Below are 11,969 nucleotides of genomic sequence, written 5' to 3' on the forward strand. Positions count from 1 at the left end.
GAAGTTCAAACTGATGTCTCCAGGCTGTGCAGAGGGCTGTCCGGGTGGGAGGCAACAATTTGCACCTGGCTGCAACACATCGCATTGTTGTTTTTGTTGGCGTACGGAGTGACGTCACCATCCAACAGCAGCACCCTAGTCCCAGACGTAGAAACCTTTTCAAGATTTTCCTCCTCTTGCTCATCCAGGAGTGGTGTTCGTGGCACCTCCTCATCTATGGCGAATTCAGGGTGGGTCATGAAGTTGTGGATGGAATTTTGGTTCTTGGGTTTCTGGATGCTTTCATGGAGGGAACTATGGAATGCTTTGACTACTTTGATCTATATCAGGGGAAGGAAAAGAAGGATGAGAAAATACAGAGATGAGAATTGGCCAGTAAAACAAAAAACTGGTGATTTGAGGAGAGAAACAAAACCTACACAATAAAACATTACTGATCAACAACAAAAACCACACATAGAAGAAGAGATCATGGAATACTAAAAACATTTACATGGCTCAAATTTCAAGCATTGGGGTGGGGTGGGGTGAGTAATGGCAAACAACTAGGATGTTTGGAAGCTGAATTTAAAAAAGTAGAAAACCCAAAGCAAAGTTAGCATTCCCAAACAATCCACTCTTAAAATGAAACAGAAAACAAAAAGATTCATTAGTTCTTCTGAATGGAGGGCAAGGACACTGGAACTAGGTGCAAATTAACAGCCAAATTTAAAAGATGATTCAGACATGTGGATTTCTGTGTCGAGGCCAAACATTTTGCGAATGTGGAATGGAAAAATTACACATCGAAGTTTAGTTCTGTTTAAAACCCTCGAAGAGCCAAACACATACCAATCCGCACACAATACAGTTTGGGTGATAAGTGACCGTGAACGCAGTGCAGCAAGGCAGACAAACCCATCTTCATTTGTGTCAGCAGCATGCAAGAAATTAAAATTAATAATCTCCAATTGAAAAACTGCTTTCATTAGGAAACGTGTATATATTTATATCCCACAACCTCCACACTGTCCCCTTCCGTCTCTCTACTGGAAGACATAGATGAAATACAGGTATCAAAGGTATCAAAAGATGCCCTCCTCCTGACTACTGAGAGAAGATTTGGCTCTCACAACTCAAATGCATGTCCTTGTCTCTGATACTTGGCAACTGCACTCAGTCATGCCGTTTTCTCCAGCTGTTTTGCAGTTGTGAAAAGAAGCATGATCTTATGTGGAGAAGGGAAAGGATGGGACCAGGAGAGAAACCACCCAATCCAGGGGGCAGGGTTACAAACAAGTGACTTTTCTATTGGGGTAGATGAAGTAGATGGAGGAAAGGGAACAATTTGTAGTTTTATTGGGCAAAAGGAAATGCATTGCCCTGTAAGTGTTAAAGACTTGGTTCTACTTCACAAAAAAGGAGGGATTCAATCAATTTGGAGAAAGGGAAAAAAACTGACCATAGTTGATCCCTGTCACCAGCCTTTGCTTTATCCAGAGGCACCTGCTCTTTGGCAGTCTACTTTTCTGAACTGCAGGCCTCTCTGAGGGTTAGTTTAGAAACTGTGCCAGTAGGATTGAGGTGGGGTGAGGGGTGAGGCTGGATCCCGAGAGGCTGGAGATGCCAGGGGAAAAAGAAGCACTTTAGGATTTTTGTGGTTGGAGGTGGCTGATCGCAGTCTTGTTAAAAAATTCTTCCCTCATTAAAGAAATGAGAGTAACACAAAAGAAACTACTGAGGTGGGGAGGGAAAAAGGGAGAATGATGAATGTTGAGGTAGGGCATCTCTTTCATTCCTCTGTTGGTTAAGCAAGGAATAAGTTCCTGGAGAAGAGGCAAGAGTGAGACAGCAGAGCACACAAAGAGTCTGGCAAATAAACTGGTTAGGTAGCCTGTCCCAGTGCTTCCTATCACACTATACAGAACCTTCAGAAATAATATGCAAAGAAGGTTCACTCAAGTTGCATCTCTGCTGGCTAAGGCTTTCCTTATCTTGCCGCAATTTATAACAGCCTGGCAGATCCATCCAGGACTGAGCGTACTCAGAGCTTAGAAGGTAAAGGACTCTTTGCCACTCAATAGAATCAGCTCAACACCTCGGCCAAGAAGAATCAAGAAACCTGGGCTCATATTCACCAGGCTGAACAGAAAGTAAGGATCTACTTTTCCATCCTTCTGTGATTCCTATTAACATCTGATGGGTGAATTTTATCTGTCATGTTCTCTTTGCTCCAGATCTAGGTGAGATCAGATGGAACAGAGGCTCCACCGGATCTTTGGGAGGTTCCAAATTTTAATTGATCTACATCAAACTTAGAGCAAGGCAACTTGGTTTAAGTAAACCCAAACTCAGCGCCTTCTCCTTTGGCCCTGGTCAAGAGATGGGTTCAAAGCCATACCCATTCCCTGCATGAATGATAACAAAGCCCATACTTTTCACCTGCTCTTGAGATCTCAAAATTTCTAACAAGTACTACAGGAGAACGTGTACCTTTATACCACCAGTTGATCATCTTTGAAATCAGTGATTTTCAAAGTTCCTGCTTCTATTTTTTTAAGCAATTGAATACTTTCTTAAAATAATTATATGTGAAGTCCGATGTAGAAAACAGATTTTTAAAAATCGGGGTTGGAGTGAGGGTCTGGAGCCCTGTTTGCTGGTTTTTCCTCTCACCTGTTGGGGCGATCATAACACTGTTACAGGTAAACAATAAGGGAGATAAGAGTGAATCGGGGATGGACAGATGGAAAAAATAGGAAGATTTCTTCTTTAGGGGAGTAAAGAACAGTCATCCGGTTAGACTGCGGGACTTCTGGAATCTAAAGGGAAACCAGGCACCTGCAAGGGAAGCTCAAATGAAGAAGAGTCAGAGAGCTAGGTAGGACCATCTGGTGGCCTGGTGGGTAGAGAGAAGGGTGAGGGGGTAGAGGGCATGGGGCTGTGCCAGAATGCTCCTCAACTCCAACACTGGCCTCAGAGAATATGTAACACATGCTGATGAACAATCACACAGATACACCATCATCAATTCATCCCAAGTGGTGGCATCTTCCCTTCCTGATGCATGCTGCCTGGTATGTGAGCAGCGTATGGAGAACAAGACATAGCCGGTGAAGTGAGTGCTGTGAAAGCTGTAGGCACTTTCCAACTCAGCCAATCAACCCTTCTTTTCCTGGTCATCTCTCAAAACCTCTGGGAAATGTCTCTTCTGTGGCTTTTGTCCTACAGGTAAAATGGCTGTTTAAAGGACAACTCTTTCTTATGACTCAGGAGCCCTAACCAAGCTAGACCTTAGGTTAGGTGTGAGTGATCGGGGCCACTCTCTGGAGCTTACTCAATGGGTAGGTGAAGACTCCATCTCCTCAGTTGGTATTCTATAGTGTTCTGCTCCCTTTTCAGAAACCAGGGGAAGAGAAGAGATTAAGGCCTTCTTATAGAGGAAAAGCTTAAGAGATTTATCTATATCGAAGGTTAGGTAAATAACTGAATTGATTTGGAGATCTAGAATGGGAAAGGGGGTTTTAAAATGCATGACTATAACTTCTAGGACCTCCAAGGAAGAAGGCACCGCTGCGGAAAGAGCAGGTGTTGACTGTCCCTCATCACTGTCTAGTTTTTGATGGTTTGTAGCATACTCTCTACTGGCAGCTCTACGAGAGCCTAATAGGCTCTGTCTTCTGCTTAGTCTCCTTCTACCTTCAAATTGCTGGGATACCTCACACTAACCCTTCCTGAAAGAGAGGCATGATTTAAAAAGAACAAAAACTAGTTAGAAGGACATGGCAAAACCAGAGTAAAATGGAAATATGAGAGGAATATTGGGGGATTAGAGCGAGAGGCTCTGAGATATTTTCAGGGTAAGACTTATTTAGCTCTTTGACTGCCTTTGGGCCTGATGAAATATGTATCTATATAAAACTCTACCCCACCCCCATACCTCACATGAGAACACTATAGTTGGTTGAAAAGACAACAAATAATCTAAGTCTGGTCAACCTACATAGTTTACAATCATGCGAACCACAGATAGGGCAACTGTTCTTTCTTCACCCTCCCATCCCAGGGTTGGAGAGGGGGTTAGGAGGAAGGGAGAGACAAACACTTAGATATTTGAAGCCCACGATATACTTACTACAGAGAGACTCCTTTCCTACCAAATACTGTAATAGCACTATCAGCAAACTGACTTCTCTCTCCTCTCTGTGTCCCATTTAGGGATGGTAAAATGACCAGGAATACGAAGGCATAAGCATTAGCAAGAATTCGGCAATCTACCAATGAGAACACCAGATCTTGGGTTGAGTGTGGACAGCATTCCAATAAACAGGCTGGCTGAGGAGGGAGTTCCTAAAAGTTTATGTGCAAAATAAGATATGAAGGGCTTGCTATAGGTGAGAATGATTTTCAAACTTCCTGCTTCTATTTTTCTATTCTATTCCTAGAGAAAAGGAGAAGAAAAAAAAAAAGGTTGCTCTTCAGAAATTCCTTTAAAAAAAAGTTTAACTGCTGAAGAAAAATAAGTTATTTTGACCTTTTCATATAATTCTATCCAGATGTGAATTAATTGATTCTTAAACCAGAATTTGGTTTAAAGTCCCTGAAAAGTAAAATAATGGGGCTGCCCAGCCCTGTGCGTTCGAACTGAACACCTTCGTTTCTTCACATTCAGCTATAACTTTTATGCCAGTACTGCCAGCTAATAATAGCGTGGTAGCCAAAAAAAGCATTATTAGTGTCTAACTTTAATATTGGCTCAATTATGACAAATCTACTGGTAAAAAACTAATGGGAACAATAGCTCCCTTCATACTTTTTCTCAGGAGATCTCAAACTTGCCCCCCAATGAAGAAAGTTCCAGGGTTTTCACTCGGACTAACATTACATCTAACCTTAGAGGATAGAGTTTAGACTCAGGGTAGGAGAGGAGAGGAATAACAACAACATATACAAACGAAGCAGAAAACAAAAACAAAAACATAAAGTAAAGCAAGACAAAAAACTCAAGGAAGAAACAAGCAATGCAGAAGAACAATCAGAAAACATGACTGTTGTCTTTAAAATGGTTACTTACAGTTTTATAGTTTTTCAAAATTAAAAATACATAAATAAGTAAGTAAGTAAATAAATAAATAAATAATAGATAAGTAAGTAAAATAAAAGGGCAAACAACCTGGTTTGGGAATGGGATTTTGGTCCCATTTTTCTTCCCTTAAGTCAAAGATCAAAGGGAAAACCAAAAGGAAGATAACCACAGTTGGTGAAAGTGGATGCCACGTGCTCTCTTGTGGTCATTTTAGCAAATCATGCATCATAATAGACTATCACTCACTGCCCAGAGTAGGAGATGAAACAGCAGCAGCAACAGAAGTGGTGGGGGGAGATTTGACTGGAGCAACTGTTACATAGGATGAGCTAGGAACATGTTTTACATCAAGATGTTGACCCATGGTCGGTCGCTTTAGGACTCCCTTAAAAGAGGCTCCCGTCTGGAATGTGTTAATTACGTCGATCTGCAAAGAATCAGAGAGTGAAACAGCTTTGCTCCACAGTCAGAAAGAGGTGAAGAAAGAGGAAGGGAGGGCTCTGGAGGGTTAGGGAAGGGGGATGGAAGGAGCTGGGCAAAGGGGACAGGAGACAGAAAGCCAGAGAGAGATTCCCTCACACACGAAACAATGGTGAGGAGAAGGGGAAACATATCAATTCCACATCACACTTCATTTAAGGAACAGTTTGACCTGGAGTCCAAATATCCAGCCAGAGCCAGTCTCTTCTAAATCAACTAAATTGAATATCTATTTTTATAGATTTTTCAGGAAAATAACTCATGTGTTTATAGAAAAAACAGAGGCATGTAGTAGCCCATACGCAGGTGACCACAGGTTGTTGGGCTCGTCCTCTTCTGGGTTTCTTCTTTGAGACACCCATTCCTTGGGCTGAAGTGGACAGGGCTCAAGAATGGAGCTCAGGTATCCAATGGCCAGGCTCTTTAGGAAGAATGTTACTAGCTGTAGTGTCAGGAATGTCTGGCAGAAATGCTGACAATAACTCAGCATTTAGACTGAGGGAGCAGCAGAAAGAGCGTTAGTAGTTGGTGGGTGGCGAGCAGCTGCAGGTCTAGCCCTATACAGTGGTCTCTGGTCTCCAGGGTCTTATCTCTCTGAGACAGAGGCAATTCATGCCATTTGTTTTCCAATAATGGTCTAGTTCTGGGGCCAAGGTCAAATCTACCATCCTAAGTAACAAGGAACAAATCAAAAGTGATTCCTTTATTCTTCAGAATCTGGTAGAATCACCTTAAAAATGCCCACATGCTTAATACCAAGGGCCAATCTCCCAGGAATGCAGGAAAAGTACTGATTCCACTCATCTGACTTTAGTTCCCAGGAGAGAAGGTGAGAAAGCAGACACCTTGTGAGTCAGACATCTTGCAAAGCTTCCTGAGAAGCCATAAAATGTAAGGCTAGTTTCTGGATTCTGAGCTAAAACACCACCCCTTCATCACATTATACAGTTTTCAGTTCCAGGGGATGGAGGAGCCTCATCCTGTGGGAGGAAAGGGTTTCCATGTGGGGAGGGTTCAGCTACATGGAAGAAAGGGCTGTAGAGACATCTTCCTCAGTGCTTATTAGGGTTACATGGTCCCAACCTCCATAATGAAATTAGATTCCAAGTTTACCTTCCTAAGATTCTAGCCCTTGTTTCCAACCCAAAGCTAAACTTTTGCTTTCTAGTGCATTTACGTCTCCCTAAACTAAAGAAACCAGGGCAGGACAATAGCTTGGCAACACCTCCCACCCCTAAGTTTTACAATGAGAATGACAACAAAGAGCAACAATCAGATGGTGGGGATTTGATTAGAGCCCTGCTAAGGCTGAAGAGTTGTGTCAGGAGAGAGCTTCAGGTGTCCAGTGCAGGATGACACAGCTGGCCTCATCTGCTTACAGAGGCAGGTGCATGCTGCAATGGCATGGATTTGGTCATAGCGGCATCTTTAACAGGTAGCCTTTGCTGCTGAAGTTCAGGCTTTAATGTCATTCTGGCCCAACTACCTCATATTCCAATAGGGAAAAGCAGGATTCCTAAAGTTATGTAGGTAGTTAAACTAAACAGAAAGATATACAGCTGAGGGACTGGAAATCGGTAGTGGAAGAGGGAAGGAAGATACATGAATCTCAGGTCTCAGGGAGCCAGGAGACAGTAGAATGAGGGAATCCTGGCTGGGAAAGAAATGACATAGTAGAAAGGGAGGCAGAGGATCCTGAAGGAAAGAAAAGCAGACAAGTTATTTTGCAGAGAGCAGACCTAAAGGAAAGCACTGGGGCCTCAGTGACAGGAGCCAAAGTCACCAGGTTCTCTGGGCACATGAGGCTATTGCAGGATGGGCTCAGCAGCCTGGAGACGGGGCGGGGCGGGAGTGGGAACTCTGGGTATCCTTAGAGTATGTACAGGTCCTGTGGGGATTTCCCTCTCTGGGAGGAGGGACTCGAGAGAAAGGAAAGGAGTCCCAGTGTTCCCTCCCTGGCCCCTTTCCCACTCCACCTGTTGTCTTGCCTATGGGAGACAAGTTCCCAGCAGGTATTTAGTTTAGAATATTCACTGCACCTCTTTTCCACACACTAAGGAGAGGAGGTGGGCTTGACTAGGGAACTTTCTAAACATCTACAAGGCTAATTTTAGAGAGTAAAGCTTCTTTCCAGGATCTTCAGTAGAGTGGAATAGGTCTGTTCTCAGGAGAGCACCCTTGAGATTTTGGGATTTAGTTTCTTGAGATGCGAACTCTCAGGACTAACACAATAGAGGTATATTGGGGCAAGAGTGGGGAAAGTGATAGGATTATCAATACGTAGACCAGCCCATTCACCCAGGAGAAGGTAATTAGAGTTGCATGGAAAATAGGGGAAAAAAAGTTTCTGTAGGGCTATAGGCAGGGGACTTAAGAGCATTAGGAGCAGCTTCTCTCCCATTTCAGGAATTGCAAGAAAGGAAAAATATGAAGAAATTATAGCTTATTCCTTTTGTGGAAGCAAGTCTGAATCCTGCAAAAGATACTCAGGCATTGAAAGACTATTGCCATTTATACATACTTAGCCATCAGATTCCCCACCATGGCCTTAAATTTCAAGTGGGGAAGATATAAGAGGGTGAGTTTCTTTTATAAAGATCCTTCCAGGTAACATCTACATTACTCACTCTAACAGCAGCTTGAGGATGTACATATGTTAAGTGTCTGGTGAGGCTGCTGGCATAGAGATATTGTCTAACTTCTTCCTTCTGAAGGGTAGGGGAAGACTCTGAACTTTTCCCACCCTGATTTAGGTCTAGTACAAGGTCTCATGCAGGAAGTTGATGGAGGTTGGAAAAATGGGCTTTAGAACCAACCCAAAGCTAAAGGACTATGCTAACAGTTGGTGTCCCTGCTCTAGACCCTATGACTACTTTCCTCTCAGGTGTACTCATGCAGCTCCCTCTGCCCCTATCTGCCCTGAAGCTAGGGAGCTAGGGTTGCCCACCAGTAGTAGGCCTTGGAAGAGAAGAGATATTGGTGACCAAGAACTGCTGCCCTCCCAAAACCTCCCAAGATGGGAGATTTCTTCCCCCAGGGTACGGCTAGGCCGCTATCAGAGTACCTGAGTCTGAATACGGTTCAGGCCCCGGAACCACAGGATCTGGCCCCGGCGCAGCTCCATCTCTGCATGGTCAATCTCGTCCAGGCCCTCTGCATCCTTGGTGATCTCCTCTTTGGTGGTGCCATGCCCAGCCTCCTTTAGGAACTTCAGGGATTGGGTAGGTATCGTGGAGATTATCTGAGAACAGGTGCAGCAGCAAAAGGGGAGACACCAGAGGCAGGGTGAGAACAGCTGTCACTCAACTTATACGGGTCAGGCCCTTGGGGAGGTTACTCTTTGCCCTGTTACCCTTCCCACTGGGATAACAGCAGGAGAAGAACCAGTCCATTTGAGCAGCATTCACCAAGTACCTACCAGCTGTAGGACCTCAGGAAGGTTTTCTGTATTTGTGGATATCCAAAGGAGAACTTATATTCTAGAATTTGACCAGCCATCTGCCTAGTTATATACTTCATTGTCTTCCTTCTGTCTCAGCTCTTCCTTTCCATTTTGCCCTGTGTCTTTCCAGAGAAGCAGAACTATGATGCATGGTACATAGTAGGAAGGGACAGATACCAGGATGTGGGGGAAAACAAGTCTGGGGACAGGATGGTCACATTATGTGTATGAGTAAGGAGTAGAGAGAGTGTTGGGAAAGAATGAGCCTCTTCTTAGTTACCACATGCAAAGTAATTCCTGTGTTATAAAACTATAGTGAAAGGACACTAAAAATCCCCTTGGGCTTGGGGTAAAGAAGTAGGTGGGACAGGCCATCGAAGAAGGGACATATGAGTATTAGCAAAAATCACGGAGCAATAGGTTGGGTTTGCAATTCAAAATAAATCATTTGGTGAGCTCAGTACCTGTCGATCAGTTCTCCTTTACAAACAAGAGGGGCAATAGACAGGGCTCAGATGGGAAAGAGGGATTGTGTGGGCAGTGCAACATGGACCTGAGTGTTTTGAAATAGTTCTGCTTTCGGATGTTGGAAGGATGATTGTCAAAGTTCTGCTTTCAGATGTTGGAAGGATGACTGTTATCTGGCATCAAGTCCACAAAGTCACTTGTGGGACTAGACTCAGATGAGTCTCAAACAGTAGGTGAAACAATTGGGCTTTGCCCGAGTATAAGCTGCTTTAGGGATTTACTGGTAAACGATGGGGCTTAATTAGGGAGGCATTAGGAGGTATGAAAGAAACAACTATCATTTCTCTGGGGAAAGGCCAGCAGCCCTGGGGAGGAATTTCTGGAGCCAGTTAGAGCAAAGCCTCCATTACCCAGGTGGCTGGAGTCTGCAGAGAAAAGGGACAGCCCGGGCCAGAGCTGAGCATGAAGGAGACCTACAAAGTTGTATTGGGGGAAGGGAATAGAACTCTCACTAGACCTGATGATATTATCATACTATTAACAGCTAACATTTATTGAGTGCTTATAGGGTATTGGACATTTCTAAGTCATTTCTGTGTAGTAACTGAGTTTTTGATTAACAACAATTAGCAATGACCCTGTTATCCTAAGCTGAGGAATCTGAGGCACAGAATGGTTAAGGTATGTGCTCAAGGTTCAACTTGTATAAAGGAGAGCTGAGATTCACACCCAGGTGGCGGATCCCAGTCCATGCTCTGAGCTGTCTGCTCCGCTGCTTCTCTAGAGGCCTGGTGAGTCTGGATATATTTTAGGTGAGAGTCAGGCATTCAACCCAGATAGGCCATGATGAGAAACCCAAGAGCTGGAGGGGCCTTAAACTAAGTCAACACAGCATCCAGAGCCAGACTACAGCTTCACTAGAACAAACTCTTCTACTGCTAAGACCCTTACTTTTTTTTTTTTTAAGCAAAATTCCATTGAAAATTTCCACTACCATCTCAGAGAAGCTAAGGAATTTGCCTGCCTCCAGGCATGGTTAGAGAAGAGATCCAAAGCCTCTGAAGTGGTGGTACCGATCACTCCACCCTGAGATTCTACAAGATGGAAAGAACTTGAAAACTTGAGGGTGAGGAGGAAAGAAGAAGATGGTGGGCAGAGGGAGGGTGGACCAGTACTCACCTGGCCCCACAGCAGTTCTCCAATGCCAATGAAGAGACACCAAAACCACTGGGACAGGGTGAGACTCGTACAACTGAAAGGTTTACCCCCAAATTCCACAATGAGAATCTAGAACAGAGGAAGGGCAGCCCACCGTCAGGGAGATGAGTAATAGATAGCTAGCCCTCCAGCCAAGGCCCCATGATCCTGTGGTCCAAGTCCTAATCTGCCTATTGGGAAAGGAGAAAGAAGAAATCCAGAAGGGGAGACAGACACAAACCGTCTTTATAGAGCACTCTGATAGGGAGACAGACATATTTACTATGAAAATTATTTACATAAGAGCTGGGGGAGCACAGGTGGAGCTGGAGGTTTCTTGTGACTAAAGCCCGTAGGGACAAAGAGAAGGCACAGTGATGGAGAAGAGGAACTGAGGATGGGGGCAAATAAGGGAAGCACCTTGCTTAGGGGTGAGGAAGGAGCTCCTTTGTTATAGGGTGGGCTTATAATCTATTGTATCTGCTGATGGCTAAGTGTACCTCTGACGAGGGCAAGAAGGAAGGGCCCGATCCTCTTACCACAGGACAGCCATGCTCTTGACCCCAGTTCCTACAGGAGGAGCCAAGCTAGGCTTATCTGCCAACCGCCTGTGCGCCATCCCATCACTTCTCTTTCTCGGTGAACTGCACAGCGTTTTCTACCAAGAGCCCTTTCAGAACAAAGGAGCAGGGAAGGGAGCGAGCCCACACAGCACGTGCATGCGCATTTCACGGGTGCTGCCAGGAGGCATGGAAAGGGGGCAGAAGAGAGCTCCTCTTGGTCACTTTGTGAACTTTCTGGGTTTTCAAAAGATAATGAAATGATACTACAAGTCTTATTTTATTTGCTGCCAACAAATAAACCTCACTTCTGCCTCATTCCCATTCCCACCCTCGGCTCACCGGCAAAGACAAGGAAAAAAATAACTGATGCTTTGTACTGGAGCACCTGACACAGTGGGCTCCAATTACAGAGCCACGTGCAAATGGAAGCCAATTGGGAACCCAAAAGTGCTCACCCTACAGCCCGAGTCCCCATTGCTCCCTCATACCTATTTCTGGGTACTTAGAAAATCCTGGCTCCCAGCTTCTGGTCTGTGTCACCCCAGACCTGCTACCCCAACTCCAGCTAGAATCTCACCTGGCTGATGAATGTGCCCAAGACCACAGAACAGAAGATGAGGTTGCGGAAGATGCCTGCAAAGACATTCCTCTCCCCGTGGATCTTGCGTGAGTTGATTTCATTGAAGAGCTGCATCAGTACGAAGGTGTTGAAAACAATGGTGTAGTGCTGGCTGGGTGGGGAATGTAGAGGTGC

At 44.6% G+C, this 11,969-nt stretch overlaps 1 protein-coding gene across 6 annotated transcripts in view; it reads right to left on the bottom strand.

Annotated features, from left to right (window-relative positions):
• Position 1: 1 nt before the first annotated feature.
• ATP2B4 (ATPase plasma membrane Ca2+ transporting 4) overlaps positions 2-11,969 on the bottom strand; it is an 83,469-nt gene continuing 71,501 nt past the window's right edge. For 3 of the 6 annotated variants that reach the window (XM_025040479.1, XM_025040478.1, XM_025040480.1), the window contains 4 exons: positions 11,793-11,969; positions 10,635-10,742; positions 8,610-8,786; positions 6-320 (listed from right to left, as the gene is read on the bottom strand). The exon at positions 11,793-11,969 is cut by the window's right edge and continues 1 nt beyond it. In XM_025040479.1, coding sequence (XP_024896247.1) covers positions 6-320; positions 8,610-8,786; positions 10,635-10,742; positions 11,793-11,969 — 777 coding nt within the window. Of the gene's footprint in view, positions 321-787; positions 902-5,311; positions 5,493-8,609; positions 8,787-10,634; positions 10,743-11,792 lie in introns of those variants that run through there. The other 3 variants (XM_025040481.1, XM_025040483.1, XM_025040482.1) reach the window with 3 other exon arrangements.

The sequence above is a fragment of the Pteropus alecto genome, unplaced genomic scaffold, assembly GCF_000325575.1.
Source record: "Pteropus alecto unplaced genomic scaffold, ASM32557v1 scaffold359, whole genome shotgun sequence".
Taxonomy (NCBI): Eukaryota; Metazoa; Chordata; class Mammalia; order Chiroptera; family Pteropodidae; genus Pteropus; species Pteropus alecto.